Genomic DNA, 23,416 nt, shown 5'->3' on the forward strand with positions numbered 1-23,416 from the left:
CAAACCCCACTACATAAGCCATGCAAAGCAAACAATAGTTTTTTCTGTGGGGCTGGATAGTTCAACCGTAATTATCTGCTCAGAAGATCACAACATTCCCCAAAGCCAAAATCTTTAGGAAGTTTAATCTTCTCATACTGGCAAGTGAGATATACAATAGCTGATAACTGTTTGCTCCTCCTTTTTAGTTTTCATTTAACTGAGGAGTATAAAAATACAACCCATATTCTCACGTGGAAAGTAAGGTTTTATTTCACTTTATTTATGCACTGAATTTGGTGAATCTTGTGCAAATCTGGGAAAAATGTATCCCACAGAAAAATGTATTGTCTTTTTGAGAGTCTGAACTCATCAAGCCCTTTGTATTTTCAAAACTATTCTCTAGATAGCAGAGGAACTCTTTAAAAAGCCATCTCTCACACTACTTAGACATGCAAAAGTCTGGACATTTTAACATATTTTATCATGCTTTCATGGGACAAATAATGACGATGAAGAATTGCAGATATTAATTTGGTTGTAGTGGGGTTTTCTTGATTCGGGTTGGGTTTTGTTGTTGCTGTTGTTGTTGTTTGTGTTTTGGTTTGGTTCGGGTTTTGTTTCGCTCAGGAGACAACCTCTAAAATGACAGAGGTCTGGCAGACAAAATGCACCCACCACACACAGGTTAGCGCTGGCTGTGTTAGTGATGCACACACCGTGAGCCTGGGCAGCTGTTCACGACGGTGGCGTCAGCCTGCTCATCCCCGCTCCTTGCAGCACCGCGCTCCATAACCACATCTGTAGCCACTGCCCTAAGTGCTGAGGGTCACCCTTAAAAACAAGGCATGGCATAAGCTCACATATCAAAGATCCTCCTCAGGATACTAAAAATAGTTCTGATAGACCCTGTACTACTGCTAGTGACACGAAGATGCACAGATCACCTACTGTGAGAAAAAGAGGTGACTGCCCATGAAGGACAAATTTTAGTGCTGAGTTCCACTAATTTATTTCTAAATATTAAAACCAAATCAAAATAAAATCACCAAACCAACCAAACAAAATAACCCCACCACGCAATGAAATGCAGCTGGTGCAATCCAGCTGTTCTAATAATGCAGTAACCATGCTCAATTCTGGCATAATAAATTCTTTCACATACCTGTTAAGTGCTAAAATGTGTATTTCCTCAAACACCCTGTTTATCTGGACTACAACACTCCAAGGGTAACACATCCTTCCTAGGCCACCTTTATGAGAAGGCTCTCTCTTCAGTTTTGGGATTTTTGGATAAGCATCTGCTTGTTCTATTTTTGGCCAAAAACAAACAAAAAGACAGTTAGACCTGATACACATCCAGTCGCCAAAAATGATCAAAATGTCAGCCCTACTAAGGCCTGACTATCTGACATCTGTTTCCTTGGCACACAATGTGTATTGCTTAAATTTCTGTTCCTGCAGCATGGGAAAGCACTGCTGAAGTTAGATAACTCTCGTTCTCTGTGCAGTCACAGTGAAAATGCCTGCTAAAGCCCAGATGATTGTTCCTCTGCCAGTTCCCTGGGGACAACAGCAGCAGTACAGGAATGTGCGAGATGCTCCTCTTTTGGCTTTCCACACAACCGTACAGCAGAGGTTTACTGGAGGTTAGAGAGCTCCCCCCCAGTACACCTCTTCCCATTGCCCTCCTGATCCTTACTGTGCAGCTATGGAGGAGCGGGGTACACCTTTAATCTCTCCTCCACATGCTCACATCAAGCTGTCTTGCTCAGTGTGGCAGCAGAAAGTACTCACTCCATCATGCAGGTCTTCAGAAATCAAGAGCAGCAACATCCATTTTTCATACTCCAGCCAGAAATTCTTTAGGAGAGAGTGGATGCAAAGTGACGGCTGCGTCCCGAGGCAGGGAGAGCCCAGCGCCCGGCTGCGTCTGCACCAGCTGATGCTCTCAGCTCTCCTGGGAGAACTCTCTCTATTCTTCAAGTGAAAAGATTGTGCAAGTTTGCAATGAAACATGCATCTGAATAGAAAGTATGCAATATATTCTGGCCACATGTATTGGTAGCAAAATGTGCTCTTGCTCAGAGGCAAGTGAGTTATCTTTAGCGATATAGCTGGTATTACTGTATCACTTTATTCACTTTCTTCCTTATTACTGCTAAGCATCATCTTAGTACTATCTATATTATACTCCTGTCAGCTTGCTTTATTCCTGCCCAAAGAATAATCTGGTTTGCTGTATGGATACATCATGTAAAGCAGAAACAGCATTGCCTGAGCACAGGGAACACCAAAAAAATACATTTGACTGTACTAACACAAGAGAGACAAACACTAGGTACTACAGGAGAGAAACTACCCTGTCCTGCCAGGTCCATGTAAGTGCAGCATATGACATAAAGTTTTACAAAACCTCCATACTTAAGACCTCTACAAAAGTCACTTAGTATTGCTCACATTCCTGCTTTTCACAAGTTGAACTTTGTGGAAACTTGGACCTGACCTCTTCACAGGACCACACAATACTTAAGACTAACTTGCCACTAGTGCATTGTACATTTTCAGTACACAACTGGGTTACACTTCTGCATGCTAAACTGTGAACTTTGCCTATAAGGGGTAAAACAGAAAATTTCAAATGCGGAACTCTGCATTATCTATCCCCAGTAAGGACACATCTTCCCTGCACTACAATCCTTCGTGCATTTACAGGTAGCAGTCTCATTAGACACATCAGCTAGATGGGTAAATCAAATTACTGAGTCAGCACTGGGGGAAAGATCAAGTCACTATTAACACAGCACTGCGCAGCACAAGGTGAAGAGTGACTCACATGTAAAATAAGAGCCAGGGGTGCAACCTGTATTCAGCAGAAGGCAGAGAGAGGTAAAACCTGCTGATTTCAAGGGATTCAGAATTTCAGCCCTTGTACCTGCTGGAGTGGGTCTTGATCATACCTATCTTCTGGATTGTCACCTTCCTTTGAAACCACTGGGGAATTCTGCACAGAGACGGGTTTCAACATCCAGTTTTCTAACAGATGCAATTCAGTGAGCACTCCATAGGAAGAAGGGAACCAGCAGCACAAGTGAATAAAGGGAGAGGGCTAAGTGACTTTCATTAACTGTTCCGTTGTGTTAGTATTTTAAAAGACCATCTACGCAACCACGAAAATTTAATCTAAAAGAGACAATGCTGTGATACAAAAAGTTTATTTAGTCACGATTCTGTAAACATGAGGTAAATCAACATTCACATCAATTTGTTTCTTACAGAATTTAATACACAAGGCACTTCTTTGAAGACAGCACTTTTAACTGTTGATTGTTTTTATTGTTACTACAAGTTCCTGACGGCTCAGAAAGCTCTATCATGTAAAAGACAAACATCCGCTAAGCAAAAAGAAAGCTCTGAGTAAGCTTTCTCATGCTTTACAACCCTTTAACTGTGAGAAACAGTGTCAATGGGAATAGGAATATATTCTCCACCTTAAAAATGTTCACATATCTTGCATAACTCTTAAAGGACTGAAACTTCTGGAATTTGATTGGCATCTTATAACACACTTAAAATACAAATCTACAACTTCTTTTTCACATTGGTGTTTTTTTTGCTTATGCAAATAGTCCCATTAATGGTCATTTGCAAGAGTAAAAATAACTTGCGTGAAATTGTATTTGCAGGCTCAGAACCATATTTTTGGCTAGAAAGCAAAACATTTCTCTTTTGTAAAATCTTCTACAGTGCAACAGTGCAGTGTTTCTCCACGAGTATTTTGTTTGGAATTTTAAACCAGGCTGTAAATTTAGCTCTTAAAGGACATACGTCACAGCTAGTTTTTGTCATTGAACCTCTAAACACACAAGAAAGCATATCAATAATAATGAACCTTAGTTTATTTGGTAATAATTGAGTTCACGATGGAAAGTATCTCCTTCCATAGCGTGCTCCCTATATATCCAGCTCCCATACTTTAAATACACAGAGAAAACTGGTACTGTAGATGAGTGGTCAGGTTAAATCATCTTTAATGGTACTGCCTTATGCCTGAAGAGTTTGTGTGTTCTAGTAAGACATTTCTCTCAGGTTTAACAAATTGGCAGAGTCATTCTTTTACTTCTTATACAAATGTAAACTTAGAAAACAGTTTATTTCATCCAAATGTGCAATCTGAAATCAAAACCTGAATGTAAACTTCAGAAAATCAAAATTAGAAGAGCACACTTTTCACAAGAAAAATCAAAGTAAATTAAACAAAACCATTTGAAATTAAAAAAAAAAAAAAAGAAAAAAAAAAAAAGGAAAAAAAAAAAAGAACAAACCCAGCCTGTTCAAATCCACAGTGTTAGTGTCTGTAGTAAACAAAAAGATCTGGGGGCTCAGTGCTCAGCTTCAGCAGACTCTTGTCACCCACGCAAACTCAGTGGGATCCAACAGTTCGTAGGAGCTGAGGAAGCGGATCCATGTCTAACCAAAAAAAGGACCTAAGTACTGATCTGATTTTCAAAGCTTGCCTTAATTATTTTACTGATCCTACACTCAAGTACTCATACCAGAAAATAATCTCAAGAGCTGCAAAATGTCAGACATTTAATTAGCTCCAAGTACCTTCATGAATGACAAATATACTGAGTCAAATCAATCCCTGGACCCACTTCTCACACAACGGGCTTCCAAATTACCAGAAAAGAGCACATCTGCTTTTCCAGTGCATGCTACCTATTTTCAAGAAGCAATGATTTTCAGTGCCAGCACAGACCTACAAATTCAAGGAGTACTTTTTTGTCTATGGAAAAACAAGAAATTGATTTTCATAGATAAAATATTCCACTTCAATAAAGGGAGGGTTCCAGGAGGTTGTCTTCATTTGTCAAAATTTAAGGCCACATCAGTGATTTGGAAAATATGTTTCATACAATCATTGCAGTTGGAAGGGATCTCTGGAAGGCATTTATCTATCCCAACCCCCTGTGCTCCAAACAGGGTCAACTAGTACCAGTGAGCAGACATATTGCAAAAAGAGTAGCACATCATACACCTGATAACTTGTTCAGAGAGTATCTTGTTCCAGTTTTCTCCCCTTCTTTTCCATAGTTTACCTTAGCATTATTTTAAACTTCAAATAAGAGAGAGAACTATTATCCCACAATCATTCTACTCCAAGAGCAAAACTGAGTGTTTCAGGGTCTTTTTTCAGTTTGCTTAATATCAGGCATGATTCTTTTCTGACTTCCACTTTTGCAGTAACTGATCTACTGGCATCATGTTAGCTGTGTGTCTAAGATCTTTCAGGATTGTGGCTTGAACAGCCATATGACCACACTATATCAAATTATCACTTGCTACCAGTTCCCTCTTTGGAATTAATCGATATGAAAGAGTAAACAACTCAGAAATTAGCAGATTATTTTTGCCAACAGACTGTTATGCAAGTGAGTTGGTGTTTGTACGTATTTTCTACAACTATGGAAGTGTGCATAGTTATGCTTTACTCCTAGCATGGTGAATTCAGTGATCATCCATGAGTAAAGACTGAAGTACCCAAAATCAGCCACACCAATAATTTTTTTTCAACAAATCTGATTCCAGGTGTGATGTGGCAACTAAAAGCAGTTGTAAGCACTAAGGGGGAGGGCTTAAATGAAGAAACAATTACCGGACTCCAAATGAAATGGTAGGTAACCAAGAGCCTTGACACTGTGTAGTTATGTGATGCAACCTAAGTTCATCTTCAAAGCACAACTTGGGAGTTGTAGCTTTGCTTTCTCAGACCAGTACTGCTTGGATGCTCTGTCAAATTTCTCTTAGGGGTTGCAGGAGAATTACATTTCTCTGCTTAAGCTTCACCTAACAGGAAAAATGATCTTTTATAGCTTTCCAGTAGTTACTCTGCCTGAAAATACCATATATTCCACAAAAGCACCTGAACTCTCTGCACATCATTAACTTGAGAAGGGCAGACCAGGTATCAGTTGATCCTAAGCTAAACCTATCTCCGATATTTTTTTATATACAAGATTATTCCAATCCTGCAGGACACACTCTGTGAGGGTTGTACTAAAGTAAGGGCTGCAAGATTCAGACCTCCATCAAACAAGTCAGTTTTGCTCTCAGACATTGCTATAAAAAAGCACATAATCCAGGTGGTCTGGTATATATAAATACACTCCAGAAAGACTTTGATTTCATCCTTCAGAAGCATAAAAGAAAATTTAGCCCATGAATTTTGATGTACTAAAATACAGAGTTGCCTATTGGATTATTTCAGCAATATAATTACTTGGCACTTAGCAAAACTTACAAAACTGCTACTATAAATCTAAAAATGTTGAGTGTTAAACTCTGCCTTTGTCTACATCTAGGCAACTTTATAAACTTTAGTTGAAGTACAACATAGTTGCATGGGTACAACAGAAAGCAGAACTTAGCTTTTAACTTTCTTGCAGAAAGGGTTTTTATGGCTTATAACACAGAAAATTCATGAGAGCATGCCTGAAGCTAAACACCTAATAGAAAATACCTTTATTGTACCACTGTCCATTGATTTTTAATGGAGCATCTGCCCCAAGACCAGTGGCAGCAGAAAGACTCCTCCTGCCCTGGTTCAGCACAAGCAGGTCAAGGAAGTCATGAGACAACATGTCCAAGTGTTGCAGAACAGTGCTTCTGATTATGAGAAACTCTCCATCTCTGCTCAGAAAGCACTAAAAATAAATGTTTTTATCTTGAGTGGTGGGAATATATTTAAACCGTTGAATAAAATAAACACATTCAGGAAAACATTTAACAGCAGAGGTAACTCACAGTTGTAACTACTTGCTACAGGGTAATCCTGCTTTGCCTGAGTAAGGACTGCACTGTCAGGCCAAATACTTTGAGGATGCAAAGGGCTATCCCAGTGTGTTGGGCTGCTCTTCTCCAACTACAGTACTTTCAATTCACAGCAGCAACAGGACTGACTCCGAGCTTCAGTTCTTTTGGCTTTTGCTTAGAACAGAAGTTGGGCCTAATCTTGTATTCCCTTTGTATCCAAACTCTCCCGAGCTTTATTAGGCATTCAAAATTCTGACTAATGTCTGTGAGAGTATTTGTTACAAAGGAATGAAGGGCAGAGAAAGTTGTAAGGAAAGCTGCACCTTAATCAAAATTATCCAGTAATTTCCTCCACCCATTTTTAAGGGAAACGCACAATTTCCAAGAGCAGGATTTTAATGTCTTTATCTAAGGCCCCAAATCTACATTCCTTCCGGCTCCCAAAACTCCATGTGAATGTTAGTTTTGCTTGAATAAGACCTTCAAAATCCATCCCCAAATCTTGCTCCTTGTTAAATTGAACGGAAATTCTGCAAGTGACTTCAGTGGGATAAGAACAGACCCTTCAGCCCAGCATGTTGCCCCAATATTTTGGCCACCTTTCTGCAACAAAACACTGTCTAAATCTGTTTTCACTGACCTGTAAGACACTACAGATTGTTGTTCAAGGAAAAGGTAGAAGACCAGAAGAAATAATGTTCCTTGGGGAATTTTACCATTAGTAATTTTCTTTCCCCTTACATTTTCTTGTAAGATCAAAGATCAAACTAAAATGATTAAGTAGAGAGTCACGTAACTTTAAACCTACAGATCAAAATTATTCTCAAAATGTTCAAATACTTAAAAATATGCACTCAAGTTTACTTCTAAAAAGCATTTTTCCAACAAACTTAAGCTGATATCTAATAGTCTAAAATGCAGAGCTGTACTTTATCCTATTGTTTGTCCACGGGCAACGTATGGGGCCACAATGTATTGAAATAATAATCCTTGCCTTCTGAAGAGAAATGTGTAATAATTTCTGAGGTGTGTTTTAAATTCCTGTCCTCCTCTAAGCAATTTCAGAAGTCATCTAAAATTATGATCAAACATGCTCAAACACATTTGTGGGCTTAAAAACATGGTGTGATCATGATTGGCAAACACTGAATAGAAGGTCAAACCAAACACTTCCTAACAGATCAAGAGTAAAAAAAAAATATAAAGAAAGATGAAGCTCAAAAATCTATTACAGGGGTCACCTAAACTTTGCCCGGCCGAGGACCACACTGGCGATTTGCCATGAGCACACGGGCTTCATTGAGCCATGTTATATGGAAGAGACTGAGTCACCTTTAATATGGCAAGTTGGTCCGCAGAGATGACAGGTGCCAAGAGGCAATATGCCACCCTGATGTTTGCCATAGCGCCATGTAAGATTTAAGAGGAAGAAAATAAGTCATCACATCCACTCATGTAGAGCTTATGTGAAACAGGGTGGAAGTAAAGGCAAGGGCAACAGGGAGATGATGGCCAGGCACAGGGGCACTAGGGATATTAACATTTTTCTCCGATGGAAGTCAGTCTCAGGGCACATGACCAGCTACCATCACCACCTGTAACCTGTGCAGGCCTCCCCTGTGGCTGCCATTGGGAGATCTGCCGTGGACATGAAGGAAAGCGGATTGGGTCCCCTGGCTCGCAGGCTGTGCTTCGGCCACCCCTGACCTATTAGAAAATGTTGATATTTTTCCCCACTACAACTCACAGAGTGTGAAAACAGCAAGCGTCAAAGTTTGAAACCCAGGCCTTCCCACCCACGCCAGGCCCAGCCTCCCTGGGCACTCCCCTGCCCGCTCTGCCTTCCATCACCTGCTCCTCTGAGCAGAGGCGACCACACTACACGGCCAGGTCGTCTGACCTGGCTCTGCAGCTGCTCGACTTACTGGCCCTGCTCAAGCGCCGTGTGTCTACGAGCAGTGGCAGCTCGTGCATCTCCACAGTGGTACAGGCAGCTGAGATGGGCTGTTCCCCCAACAGCTCCTCCTCACCCTCCACACCCCACTTACTGCCACTTGCCCCACTCAGGCTGGTGCTGCTGCGGCTGTTGGCCGCAGCAATGGGTGGTGCAGCCGGTGGTGGAAGCAGCTGCTCCAGCGGCTCTTGCTGCTCAGGGAGGGGATGCCGGACACTGCTGGGGGTAGAGGAGCCGGCCGAGCTGGAAGGTGCCTTCCCCTGCTGCTCAGCTGCCATGTTGACCCAGTTCTGCTCGGCTGCCAGGGCATGGCTGTTGCTGTTGAAGTAGTTGATGACGGCTGGCGTGGGCGTGGCGATGGGGGTCGGAATGGTGACAGGAGTGGAGATGGGTGTGGGAGTCACAGCACGGTGCCTCTCCTCAGGAACCGGTGGAGAAACGGGGTAGCTGGTCATGGAGGTCGTGTTGGAGGGGGGCCGTGGTCTTGGAGTAGCTGCAGCATAGTATGGTGCCATGGTCACCGGGGCCAGCAGTGGTGTGACAGTGCGGGTATCAGGCAGAACAGGGGGGGGTGCAGCTGTTGTGACCACCATGGGTGGTGCTGGTGGTGGCAAGGCAACAGGTTTGGACTCCCCTGTTACCATGACTGGCGTCATTGTTGCAACAGGCATCTCAAGGCTGTAGCGGCTTGTCATGCCCTGCTTAAGCTTCTTCCACCCCAAGTGATATATCTCAAGCATGTTCAACAGCAGAGAGACAGAGGCCACCACCAACATGAAGATGATGAAGATGGTCTTCTCAGTGGGCCTTGAGATGAAGCAGTCCACAGTGTGTGGGCAAGGTGCACGGCTGCACTGGTAGACTGGCTTTAGCTCAAAGCCATATAAGAAGTACTGGCCCACAATGAAGCCCACCTCAAGCAGTGTCTTGAAAATTATGTTGAAGACGTATGTACGGAGCAGGGCACCCCCCATACGGATTCTACCACGTTCATCACGGATTGGCAGCTTCTCCTTCCCCTTTTTGCCAATAGGATCCTTGATGTTATTGTTGCCTCCTCCACCACCACTGCCAGATGCTCCTGCTCCTGGGTAGTTGCTGTCTTTGACATTTCCTTTCTTCTTCAGCTCTTCTTTCTCTTTCCTCTTTTCCTCCATGCGTACAATATGCAGCACATGGCCCAAGTAGATGAGGGTTGGAGTAGAGACAAAAATGATCTGCAGCACCCAGAATCGGATGTGAGAAATGGGGAAGGCTTTGTCATAGCAAACATTTTCGCAACCAGGTTGCTGAGTATTGCAGGTAAAGTCTGACTGCTCGTCTCCCCAGACCTCCTCAGCAGCTGCCCCCAGCACCAGTATCCTGAAGATAAACAGTACTGTCAGCCAAACCTTGCCAATAACCGTGGAGTGCTCCTGCGCATTCTCTAACAGTCTCCCCAGAAAGCTCCAGTCACCCATGGTTTCAGATTTCTAACCTACAATAAGAACATTAGAGCAATTAGAGCAATGTTTAAAAATCTTATCATTACACAATGCCAGGGCATAACAGACTCATTCTCAACAAATAACATTTCTTCAGTGCACTTCCCATTGCAGAAAATTGCACACCTATGTGAAGAACTCCCTAACCCTGTGACGGTGCAGCCAGGGGGTTTGGTGAGCGCAGAAGTGGGATGGTTAGTGCTTTCACCTAGCTGATACAGGTTTGTGTCTATACACAATGACAGGCAAGAAAGATTCATAACCAGAAGGCCTACAAGATTTAAATATTTTTAAACCATGATTTCTCTGTTTCCCCCACCTGAGATGCCTCTAACTGTTCTTGCCTATTTTTTAGAAAAGAACAGATGGAAATCAGTTCAATTCAACAGAATATTCCTGCTATTAATGTGACTGCACTTGTATCAACGTGTGATAAAAAGTTTGCCTAACTCTAATAATTTTATTGTTATCAGGACTTATTTACCCCAGCATTCAGTAGGTTAGTAATGTCCCAGGTCTCTGCTATTTTCATACTGTACAAACACATAAAAATAATTACGTTAAACCTACGGAATTTCCAGTTTTAGTTTTAGAATATGTACGTCAACAACAAGCAGGTTCTCAAAGCCTATTCATGTTTGAGTTGGTTTATTTCTAAAAGGAAATAATTATTTTAATAACTTGAAATACTGAGAGGAAATAGAAATTCTGAGATGTTTCTATGCCGTTTCCCCTATGGTCCTGCCAGCTGATGTTACTGAGCCACATGTACTGCAGCCTTATTTTTTAAAAAACCCAAAACACTCAAAGGCACTTCAGCAACAGCGCACAGGGATTATATTGGAAAAATAAAATTATGTCCTATGACTTTATTTCTATGGCAAGCAACTAGTATATATTCTCAGTAGTTTCCACCAATTCATAAATGATGGGCTTCCCATCTAGGTAGTGACACAGCTTCTGATTTGGAAAGGTTTAAAGTTCAGTTGAGAAACAAGCTATTACGTGCTGATGTCACTTCTGTTATCCTTGGCCTGCTCCTAATTGGAAGGTATGTAAGACTATCGGAATATATGTAAGAAGTACATTTCATTCTTCTAATGAACACACTTCTATACTTTATATGTCAACCTCCAGCTGAAACAAAATACAAAACTTTACTTTCTGATAACTTTGATACTTTCAGAAATACTTAGATCACAATTATCATTCAGATATAACAATCCGCATTACAAAAACACTATCAGAAAAGACCGATTATCCTCTCATTTAAAAATCTCAGAATATTTTATAACTGAATTGCACTTTAGTCTTTCTATTTTTATACTTCTTGTCCAGATACATGCATGTCTCACAGTTTCCAATATGAAATGGTGTTCATCATTACAGGTGGGAAATTACACTGAAAAAATATATTGTTCTTGGTACAATATCTACTGTGATTTCCAACAATGATGTAACTGTTTTTCCAGAGGAAGCATTTCCAAAGTCCATACTGAACTTCTTTCAGGCTTCTTTTAGTTAAGGTAATTAAAGAAATCAAAGTTATTTCAGGTAGGTTTTTTATAGCTTGATTTTACTATGAGGCAATGAAATACCTGTAGCTGCTGATTAACATGCTTTCACACAAAAAGCAACAACATGCCCACAAGTATTTTGCACTTTTGTAAATCCTAGAATACTGATTCACTTTTTATCCCCACAAAGTTAATTCAACAACAATTACCCCTAAAAACCTCCGATCTTTGATATTTTACAAAACCACTTTCCCTTTAATACAACTGAATTCTTTTTCCAGGATAGCATGATAAACTGCAAATGACAATACTAACAATGAAATACTGACTTTGTGTAGTGATGACCCTGGTCCTAAACAATTTTTAATCATTTCCTTGAAATATATTCTGATTTTTTTTTAAGGAGTGTATTTTTCCCCTCTTAAAATAGTAACCCAAAACAATATTATTTTTTAGAATACTCTGTTTTTATAATCCTAATTTAATATGCTTATATGATTTAAAAATTTCATCCTCAATCTTAATTCTATGAGGTTTACGTATTTTGGATGGTGAAGTAATTTTAACCTTGAGAAGTATTAATTTTTCAGGCAATAATGAAGTTATTTTGTATCTTTTTTACTCAAAAGCATTTGAGGATATACTTGGTTTAGTTCCATCTTTGGATAGAATTAAACTGTTGTTTGGGAATGTTCTCATTTTGAGTAGTCAAGATAGTTATGTAAGAACAGCAGAATGAATAATGTGGTATTTGATGGATTAAAGAAGTTTAGCATAACAGTAAATCCAGTATTTCATGTCTGCTAACTTTTGCACTATTCTTTGTCTCTCAGTTGAGTTCTCTCTGTCACACTCCTTGTTTTCTATCCAGATCAAGCAAAATAGGCAGCTCAGATAATAAGTGGTCAGAGTCACGATCTGTTTTTTGTTACTAATATTTGTAATAGAAAATGTATTAATCAGTAAAAGTTAGCACATTAAATCTTCTTTAACACATTAATTATGGTCCATTTTCAGCACAGCTGCCATTACTCTTGCTTCCAACAGCATAAGAGACCATACACCGTTCTTCAAGAAGACAGATGCTACCTTCTATTGTTTAAAAAAATTAAGTCGACATGAAAAATTATAACTCCTGCACTGTAATATGGTATTACAGCTTTTTTTTTTCACCTATGGGCACACTGTAGTGTATTTCTTACTGAGATCAACAGGCAATGTTGACTACAATGAAAGTAGGATTTTTTTTTTGCTTTTCTGAAGAATTATCTACTGATTAGTGGATGAAGAAAAAAACAAACCAAAGCAAAATCTAAAAAGTAAAGAAAATCATACCGTCTAATTTATTCTCAGTCATTCTCCATTTACTAGTGTCATTGAAGATGTTTTTTTTCTTTTTACTACAGGCCAACAATGCCCAGGCTGAGATAATTCAGGACACCAAAGACATGACATGATACAATTCTCAAAGGATACACTCCAAAAAGCTATCCTAATCCTTACATTAATGAAAAGATTTATTTATGTTTATCTGAGTCTGAAAGTTCTTCCTGTACACAAAGAAAAATTAAGCAGGGAGCAGATACTTCACAGCATCTTAACTGTACAGAGGTGAAAATGTCAGTGTTCATCTTAGTATGAACTGCAGCAAGCATTGCCTTCAACTACAAATGTGTATTACCCGTAATACATAAATAGGGGAAAGACATAATTCCCAAGGGCAATGCAAAGATCCATATCTCCGCTGGCTAAAGGGTTCTCAGAAATCCAGGTCCCGTATTTTTCTTCAAAGTAAATACTTCTTAAGCCAATGTAGCTCATCCAAAAATCACATCAACCAGAGGGCTCACTGAGCTCAGAGAATATTTAAGTTGTCATAATTAAGTTCAACAATAAAATACCTAAATCTAAATTTGAACAGCGACAACTCAGTATTTTACCTGAGAACAATTCCAAGCTTGCTTTTGTAGTGTTACATGAACTTCAGCTGCACAGCACCATTTCCAGCGCTGCTGAAATAGAGAGCTAGGCAATTGTTAAGCCCTAATCTTACATATGGATTGTGAAGGAAGACATTTTTTCTTTCTGTGCTTGGAAAAAATGCAGATTAAGAAAAGAAACATCTTTATCTGTATTTCATGACATTGATGCAGAAATATCCACTAGCAAATAGCAGAGAATGTCTCAGAAAGAAATCTAATTCAATAGTATGAAAGCAAGGACTTAATGAAACTTGGGATCATTTTCTAAGAACTGGGAGTCATATACTGTTCGTGTCACTTAGAAAATAATTCCTCTGAAACAAATATTGAAAAATGGGCAGTTCATAAAAACTGGCATAGCATTGTTTAAGAATCAATGTTGTGCCATTAATTATTAAGATTAGTAAATGCACAAATACACTTTGTGGGTGGTGTGTGTGTGACAAAGAGAACGAGACAGAGAGAGAATAAATTTTTAAAGCTGTGATGTCATACATATCCCTCTACAGAGAATAAATCATCCTCATCTGGCATCTATAAACTTGCTAGTTATTATTTCTGTTCCTGATGACATCACCAAAGAGGTTAATCACCACATATCAAGTGCGCAAAATACAATATTTTAATTTTTAATATTTTCATAGAAACATACAATAGTTTTATTTCTCATGTTACTCATACATGTATATATTTATTTATTTATATACACATATGAATACATACATACAGATAAATAACTACACAGCTATGTTACATACATTAACTGATTATGACACTTGGTATATTTATGATTTTATTAGACTGGTATATCTAAAAATGTCCTTCGGCAATTGTTTAGAAACCTAACATGTCCTTGTCTGAATAAGATTTCTTAAATGCAGTCCACATTTTCTTTCACTTCTTGTCACAGTCTAGGATCTTGGGATTTAGGTTTTTATCTTCCAAACTACGCAGATTTTATAAACCAGTATGATTTTTTAAATGCTGTTAAAAAAAGAAAACTTGCAATATTTCCTTTGTTTTTACACTAAACAATTAGGCATCTCCATTGCTCTCAGGTTTTTAACTCTGCTAATTTAAATCCAATAAAAGTACTCACCCCACACAAAATCTGCAGCATGACCATGTAATTCCATACAAACTGGCAGATGTGGAGGGACAGAATGAGCCCCTATAATTTCCATTGAAACTTAATGGTATTTGGCCATGTACATATATATGTAACACATTGGTTGAAGTTTCATAATTCGCTTTATAAACTTGTTTAAATGAAGACTTGAAAAATATCTTCTTGCTCACAGTGCCATCCTTTCTGACACAGCTATAATTTTCTTCATTGTATTTCAAATACTTGCTAAAAATTAAGCCCTTAGGTGATCTTGTTAGTACCTTAAACTTACTTTGCTACTATGGAGCCTTTTCCTTAAATCCACGGCAAAACTTCTCTTGACTTCTTCTTGACTTGCTTCAAACTCTGAGTGAAAGTTTGGCCTGAGTAATGGAAAAGTGCAAAGAGCGCAGGGCTGAGCCCAGGAGGAGAGCTACACTTCCACTTGTTAAAATCCTCTGTTCCCTAGCATAACAAACCTTTGCTCTGATTTGCTACTTGCATGAGAAAAACAGGAACAAAAAGTAACGCCTTTCTTCCCCCAGAATACTCAAATGCCATCTTAGAGCTCTACATTGGAATTAAAAGACAGTGACTTACCAGTAAAACTCTGGAAGGTGTGAAGGGTGTGGAACTACCAGGGGACTACGGAATAGCTGTCAAACATGAGGGCAACAGTCTCTACATCCCAAGTGAGTGAAGCATGAATGAGACAGATCTGTCAGGTGCCCACATACAATCAGCCACACAGATCTAAAAACTGCACAGTAAGGAGTGTCCCGCCCCCCAGCTGCAGGGATACAAAGGAAAGACAAGCCCTTCTGGCGTTCAAAGATCCCCCACCCTTTTCACTGCAGAGAAGCAGTTACCCCAACCGGTATCAGCCTGAGGGGACTTCAGGCAATTTACAGTAACTACAAGGAGATGGTGCTATAAACCCTGCTCAGACTTCTTATAGTACATTTTTGTCTTATGGGAACTATTTAAAACTCTTTCTAGTTTAATTCTAAAATTTGTCAGTAGGATATCCCCTTTTCCCTTTAAATTTCCCTTAAAGGGAAACTCTAGTAGCTCTGGCTACTCAGTTCAATTTCTTCTTCATATCTACACCAGTGTCTTAAAGACTTAGCACACACTCAGGATTCCTAATAAAATCTAAGGCTTCTGTGATTCCTTCAGTGATCCGGTGAAGAACTCAAACACTTTTCTGATACTCTTTTTGCCTACAGGGAAACAAACAAACAAACAAACGACAAGAAACAAAACCACCACCACCACAACAAAAAAATACAAACATAGGAAACTTTTCTTGCTTATAACATAGGCAAACTTTTGCCTAATCAAGCTATAAATATCTTCCAAATAATTCCAAAGGATATTTATTCATCTTAAATACTTTACATCCCTTGTGAGTCCTAAGTGAACAAATGAGTGACATGTTCTTGGTAACTCTCAGACCAAAGATGTGACCAGAGTGAGGGAAAACCTTGGTCAATGCAGGGAGGTTACATAACCATTTCCCCCCGCATTGGGAGAAAGCGTTCGTAAGGGCCAGGTAACTCATAGCTCACCTCGAGAAAACACCAGAACCACCCTGGGTTACACTTGTCAACTCCATCATTCTGTGTGGCACCACTTAACACAGGTGAAAGCAATTCTGGCTCAGCTTTATATTTAGATTTAACTTTACTCCCAGTGTGAAACTGGCTTGAAATGCACATCAATGTTCAAATGTTAGTGGTAACCTTTAAGGAAGAAACTACATGTCCCTACACATGCACACTTGGGTGGGCAAGGGCCACAACAATCCCAGAGACGAACGTCATGTGGTGCTTCCCCCTCCACTGCATTTTCTGAGGTATTTCGTGAGGTTTGGACAATTCTCCCTGCCACTCCAGGCTCAGTTATCTGTCCCATCTGCAAGCACCGCTGCCTGCAGATGGTTCCCTCTGTGGGGCTGAACAGAGGATTCTCACACCAGGGTCCCTCACAGCAGTATTTGGAGCAGTCGGACCGTTCCTACTAGTCCTCCTCAGCAGGATGCGCGGAGCTCTGCCTCGCCCTGCCCTTCCCTGGCGCCCAGCGCCGAGGGGCAGCGCTCAGGGCAGAGGCCCCGGGCAAGCCCCGGCCTCCCGCGTCCGCCCGTGGCCACGTCCCCTCCGGCAGAGCCCCCTCCGCGGGCTGCGGACCCCGGGGCCGCCTGCCGAGCGGCGCAGCGCCGGGTCGCTCTACTTACGCTTTGCAGGAGCAAGGCTATTTTAAGTAGCAAAAGCTTAACTCGTTCAGAAGAGTCGCAACAGTGTTGGCGCATAGCTCATTTAACTGAGGGGAAGAGCAGCCCCCAACCTTTGCCCGGCTATGGAAAGAGTCGGCGGAGGGGAGCGCGGGGCGGCAGCGCCGGGAGGCCGGTGCCCGGCGCCCTACCTGCTACCTCGCCTGGCAACGCGCCCCTGGGCGGCTGCCACAGCCCGCCTGCGGCAGGGGAGCTCGGACAGCCCCCCCTGCAGGCACCGGGCACCCATCCCTCCCTCTCTCCCCTCCCCTTGCCCGCCTCCCACAGCGGGCTGAGCCGCCGGTTCCACATGCAGCCACTTGCTGAGGGGCTGGGGGGCGGGCCGGAGCCCTGGGGAGCTCCGAGGGGAGCGGCCGGGGCGCTTGCCCTTCGCTCCCTGGCTTTGGAAACGTTCTCACTGTGCAGACAATCCATCCTCCTTCGCGGTCCAGGGTGGGATTTCTTGAGAAGTTGTAAACAGTTTCTTCCTCTGAGAGGATAAAGGCTTAAGAAAGCCCTGCCCGCTGGGGTTCCCTCCCGCTCCGCTCTAAGGCAGCGCGGCGGAAGCCGCCACGTGCACGGCCCCGCCGCCCCCGCCTGATGCTCCCCGTCAGAAACAGCGGTCCAGGCCGCCCAGGGGGCGCTCGGTATTCGAGGCACGGCCGCCGGGCACGGTGTGCCGCACCTTGGCGGCGGCGGAACGGGCACCCCGCCCAGCGCGGGGCTGCCGCCCGGGGAACGCGCGTCCCGCCGCGCAGCCCCGAGTCCCGCTCCCGCTCCCTCGCGGGGCGGAGCAGCGCCGCCCAGTGGCGGCCGTTGACAGGCGTGTAACGGCCGGGCGGGGGCGGTTGGCTGCAGTGCGCGGTTCGGCGCGGATGCCCCACCGGCTGGGAATCCTAAAGCAGAGAATCTTAAAGCGGAGAATCCCGCTTTTTCCTACGTCTTAAAGACAAATTTAAAAACAAAACCAGAAAACAAACAAAAAGCAACCAAACGTTCTTCACCGGAAGAACCCCAAAGAGCTGACAGCCTCACGACCCGGGGTGCTTCACAGGCACAGGCTACCGCCCCTCAGTGCAGACAGGTCCTTTGGTTTTCGGAGCATTGCATCAACTCCTCGGAGCTTGTCAAGACACTCGTCAAATTTTATAAATGACAAGCCTGTGTTTGAGAGTTTATAAGTTTATAAGTTTGAGAGCTTATACCTGAGACTGAGCCTATGTTAGGAAAAGAAGACATTACGGATAATCTTTTGGAAAAGCTTTTTTTCCCCCCCAGACTCTGCTCAGTCAAGACTAGCTGTCAAGCTGTTGTGCACAGACCATCCGAAAAACAGATCAGTTGCAACTATTTTCAAAATTATGATTTAAGGTGGCTCTTGATATTTTCATCATTGGTACTCAAAAATATTAATATCACCGACATTTTGGTTAAAGGGTTTTTTGTGTTTTTTAGTGTTGCCCTGAGAAAGGAAAACATTAGACAGAATCACTTAAACGAGCATGGTAACTCAGTGACTCTTCAGCAATAACATGAGTTTCTGTTGATAGCTACTCTACAGTCAGAGAGCTGAAAACTTAACCACCTCAGGTCATTCCCAAGGTTCTCTGTTGCTCTGTTTACTAAAAATACCACCCAAGAAAAATGTTGAGACGCTTTGATGAGCTGTGTGTAGCAGAGGACTGGTGGCAAACCAAAACAGACCATCTGCATGTTGTTGTATCCTTGCAGCGCTTGGTTGCTCCCTGGAAATTTTTCAGCTGAAAACACTAGGGAGGAAGATCTCTGTTGGCCTAAGGACTAGTGGTGGCACAAGGACAAATGTCTTTATTCAGAGATGGGTGATATATTCAAAACACAGTGGTGCCAGGATTGTCAGTATAGTAGTACTGCAGTGTGGATCCTGAAGCAGTGGGACATGAGGGACCATGTTAGGGCACGGGAAGGAAACCCAGCAGTCCCAGTAACTCCTGATGTTATAACTTCCTTTATATAGTGAATACCCCCAGCTCATCAGGTCATGAGAGGTAGAGAAACATCTCTCATTTACAAACATCTGTCTAAATGGTCTAATATCATGAAGCACTAGGTGTTTCCATGTTTGCTTTTTCAGCCTCTGGAAGGTTTCAAGTGACATTTCACACCATCTGTATAAAATGACCTTGACACCTGTTTGCAAGAAAAATATTCTGAGTCAGGAGAGCAGTGAGGTTCTAGAGCAGCCTTTCGGTATTGCCGCAGAAGCTTTTTAAGATAGAATTCAATAAATTTCAAACAAGGATAATCTGAAGCAGCACCTGCCTACCATGGGACCACAATCATCAGCTAGCAATTTCCTTTTCAATAGCCCTTCTGGGTTCTTACAAGAAGAGGTTTGGGCTGTTGACAAAACCCTCTGGGATGTCTGTAGAAAGTGAGACAGTCAAGGATACAAAATTCCTGAGAGAAAATTGAAGCGAGCAACTTTAAAAATAAAGGACCAATTACATACAGGTGAAAGCACAAGCATGAAAGTGTGTTGAGAAGGTATGGAGAGCTACTTGTTAGTCACATACTGGAATAGGAGGATCTAAAGCCAAGTTAGGGGAAAACAGAAAAAGTAAGACTTGTCTCCCTGAGGAATTTATTCAGAAGGAAGATATGTTCAGATTTAAACTATAGTGTTAAAAAGTGTCTCCTTCATATGGACATCCTGACAGAGGGATTCGTATGGAAGAGCCATCCTTACAGCTTCCTCACTGTAATTTGGGAAGCAGTGGAACAGGCTGCCCAGGGAAGTGGTGGAGTCACCATCCCTGGAGGTGTTTAAAAGATGGATAGATGATGTTCCTAGGGACATGGTTTAGTGCTAGAGTTAGGTGAGGTTATGGTTGGACTTGATGGTCTTGAGGGTCTCTTCCAACCCGAATGATTCTATGATTCTGTCTTTAAAGGTGCATAGCACTGCCGGTGGCCAGATGCCACTGTAGTGTTCTCCAAACCCCCACATCCTTATTATGTTTTAAGGGTTCCCTCCATTGTCATTAACACTAGACAAGCAACATAAAGCTTAAGGCAACATAAATTTTTATGTTAAAATGCATATTTACATCATTTTAAGCCTTCCTTTAATTAACATCTTCAGTACCATTTTCTGTCTTCCATCCAAGCCTCCACACTGGTGACAAACCCCGTTCCACACATAGATGTTTAGCAGTGTTTGATTTGGCTGGCGCATAAACAAACTGATTTCAAGAAGTGTGTAGACAAAATAGGCAGGTATTTTTAAGACCAGAAGAATCAGGTTTGCATGGCAAGGTACAAAGAAAAAGATAAAAACCAGACACCAAGCTTTATGAAATGATAAGGTCTCATAAGGATATATCTTAATCTTAGTCTGAACCTGAACTCAGCGAGAAAAATGGACCATTTTCAGATCAGTATTAATCCAAAACAGTGATTTACCCCATGCTATTTTGAATTTAAGCATCTGTTTTGAAATACAAAAGAGGATCACTCTTACCACAACTGTGCATCCAAACACAGCTTAGTGGAAGGACCCCTAAACTGCCATACATGTCGTTAGCTGTAAACAAGCCACGTCAAAGTGGTGCTTGGCTCGACAGTGCTGGTAACAGTTCTGTCCATGTGGTCAGCCTAACAAAAGAGCTACAAATGCCTTGGTTTCAGCTTGCCGTGGCCCTGTCTGGTTTGTCAGTCAAAAGAGTTGAGCTTGACATACCGCTGCTCTACAGAAGATGGCACTAAAGATATTTAAATGCTGAGAAAAGCTACTGCTACCTCAGGAGGCAGGGTTTGAAGCAAAGATTAAAATATTTTCTCCTCTACTTGTTTTCTACATGGATTAATCAAAAGACTTTAGGACTCATTAGCTAATAAATAAAATAGTAATAAAAAGACTGAAGTAGCAGTTGAATCTCATAGAGTAATTATTATTATTGTCACAACTAGTGATTAATGTTCTGTTCCGTTAGACACTACTGACAAGCACGTCAGAGAACACAGCGTATTAACAAATAAGAACCGGTGACAGGAAGAATTATTCTTATTTCTAGTTTGTAGGAAGTGTTATTGTGACTACTAGTTTGTAGGAATGGAGGCACAGGAAAACTCAGTGACTCGTTCTAGGTTATATGGTTCTGAGAATGGCACTGACATCCTAGGCTGGCGTTTTACCCACCAGAACAGGTTTCCTTTCAAAAGTTCTTTGGAAACTGTGAGAAGTCTCCTAGTAAAACAAAAAAATCAGCCTGCTCTGGGATATGTAGCAGTGAGTTGCTTTCAGACCATCCTCATGGAAGCAAAAGCTCCATATGAGAAGTATCAGAGGAAGAGTGGTAACTGTACAAGCCAGGCATCTTTTAGGAGGAAGAATCAAAACAGAGAGACACAAGACATGCAGAGAGGAGCGGGGAGCAGGGAAGGGCACAGCAGTGAAAGAGGGAAAGGCGGTAAGACTTTGTCTTTCTAGTAGCAGCCACTTATGGAAATACAGCCAGAGGCTGTGGTTTGAAATTACAGTGTGTGTAGCAGCAAATACAACTTAACAGGTTGCCATTCTCTCCACCCCTTCCACTCGCTCCCTGCAGCTCTTCTTGCCCAACACCATGGCCTACTGCTCCACAGTCACGTCAGCAGAAAAGTTGATGTGGCCACCCTGTAAGCCAGATCAAGGAATTGATCCAGCTAAAAAACAATCCAGCAAAGCAAAACATTGTGTTTTTCATCAGCAAAACCAGTCAGCCAATGCAGTGTTGCGCACAGCTGTGCAAACAACTGTGCTGGTACAGTAAATGTCCTGGAGTGGAGGCACTGTGTTGAGTGAGGTTGGAGAGAGACACAGGCAGGATAAGAATGAGCATGAAGGAATGACATCAGTGTTAATGCATTAAACTAGTACTACCGGTGAGCAGTTCACAGTGCCAAACCACAACCAAAGCTCCTAAACAAGGATGTTCTTTTACATTGTATTCAGGATAAGAGCAAATATGGCATGTTTTACCAGGAATAAGTCTTGCTGACATTCATGATGAAATTGTAATGGCCTCAAATACTGGCTACCTTCCACAGAAAGGAACAGCAATAGATACCTTGCTTGGAAATGGAAAAACAAGCTCATGTATAGGAAAATTTCTCCACAAAATTCAAACTGCTGCACATGATGGTCTGCCTTTGAAATTAAACCAGTAACACAAAATATCATGCAGTTGCTGTGAAACTTCTTCTGGAAGCAGAGCAGGCTTCAGTGAACTCCACCAATGTTTGGATACAGAGTTAACTGGTCAGCAAAACTGAAAATTGATATGGGTTTCAGTCTTCCTCCTGGTGGGAGGAATGCCGGTTTTGTGAGATGCAAAACCAAGGCAGAGGAGCATTTATCCAGTGTGCTGAGGAGAACAAAAAAGTAAATACCATCACCAACTTCATCTATATTAATTACTATTTTATTTATTCACAGTGCCATCTCATATGCTTTGTCAAGTAGAATTTATTATAGTACAATAGTGTATTATTACAATTGTTAAAAGCACAAAGGAACCGTGCCAACAGAGATCATGCTGGATAGAGCCTGCACTAACAAGTAGACTTGAATTTATATGAAAAAGTTTTTGATTCAGCAGCTGAGCTTTGGCTTAGCAGAGGGAACCCGTACAACTGACTCTTTCATTTGGGGTTCCCTTCTTCAGAGATTTCAGAAGTTTCCTCCGTTCTAGAGCAGAGTCCTATGCCTAGACCATCCTAAAGAGATGCTGGGCTGAGTTGATGTTTAACAGTCTTCAGTGATGGAATCCAGTCTGTCATCCAACTCAATGCTCCAGCCCTCTTCACAGAGAGGTTTTATGGTAACTAGCCTACATCTCCTTGCAACATAAGCCTATTATTTCTTATCCTATTGCAAGTGGATGTAAAAAGCAACATCTTTATCTTCTTTGCCACAATCTTTTACATATTTGAAGGTGCTGTTCTGTCTTTCCTCAGAATTTTCCAGGTCAACTCATTTCTTTCAGTCTTTCGACACAGGTCCTGTTTTAGACATTTGGTTGCATTTTATTCCTGACTCCTGGATTTCTCCAACTGATAAATGGGCTTTTTGGGCAGATGGTGCCCAAAAGTGGGGTCCAGATAAGGACTTTCAGGTGCTAAGAAGAGCAGAAACACTATTTCAAACATCCTATTTTTGACAAACCTTTAATTCATACCAGTATGATATTTTTCCAAGTCAACAGTGTTGTTGACTCATGTTCCACTGATGATCTGCTACAAACTCCAGCTCTTATCTACAAAACTATTCTTTGTTTAGAAC

General features: G+C 41.7%; 1 protein-coding gene across 2 annotated transcripts; it reads right to left on the reverse strand.

The window, feature by feature from the left end:
* Nucleotides 1-3,178: 3,178 nt before the first annotated feature.
* Nucleotides 3,179-17,983, reverse strand: GJA3 (gap junction protein alpha 3). Of its 2 annotated transcripts, XM_065049519.1 has the most exons (3): nucleotides 17,077-17,983; nucleotides 15,133-15,223; nucleotides 3,179-10,226 (listed from the first exon to the last, which is right to left on the reverse strand). In XM_065049519.1, the coding sequence occupies exon 3, from the start codon at nucleotides 10,207-10,209 to the stop codon at nucleotides 8,674-8,676; it is 1,536 nt and encodes a 511-aa protein (XP_064905591.1). In that variant the 5' UTR covers nucleotides 10,210-10,226; nucleotides 15,133-15,223; nucleotides 17,077-17,983; the 3' UTR covers nucleotides 3,179-8,673. The 2 variants fall into 2 exon arrangements, with proteins under 2 accessions (XP_064905591.1, XP_064905602.1); XM_065049530.1 differs by lacking the exons at nucleotides 15,133-15,223; nucleotides 17,077-17,983 and adding an exon at nucleotides 15,441-17,034.
* Nucleotides 17,984-23,416: the final 5,433 nt, after the last annotated feature.

Source organism: Columba livia, chromosome 1 (genome assembly GCF_036013475.1).
Source record: "Columba livia isolate bColLiv1 breed racing homer chromosome 1, bColLiv1.pat.W.v2, whole genome shotgun sequence".
NCBI lineage: Eukaryota > Metazoa > Chordata > Aves > Columbiformes > Columbidae > Columba > Columba livia.

Excerpts from the sequence above, each read along its gene's own strand:
- GJA3 (XM_065049519.1), bottom strand. The coding sequence starts at position 10,209 with ATGGGTGACTGGAGCTTTCTGGGGAGACTGTTAGAGAATGCGCAGGAG.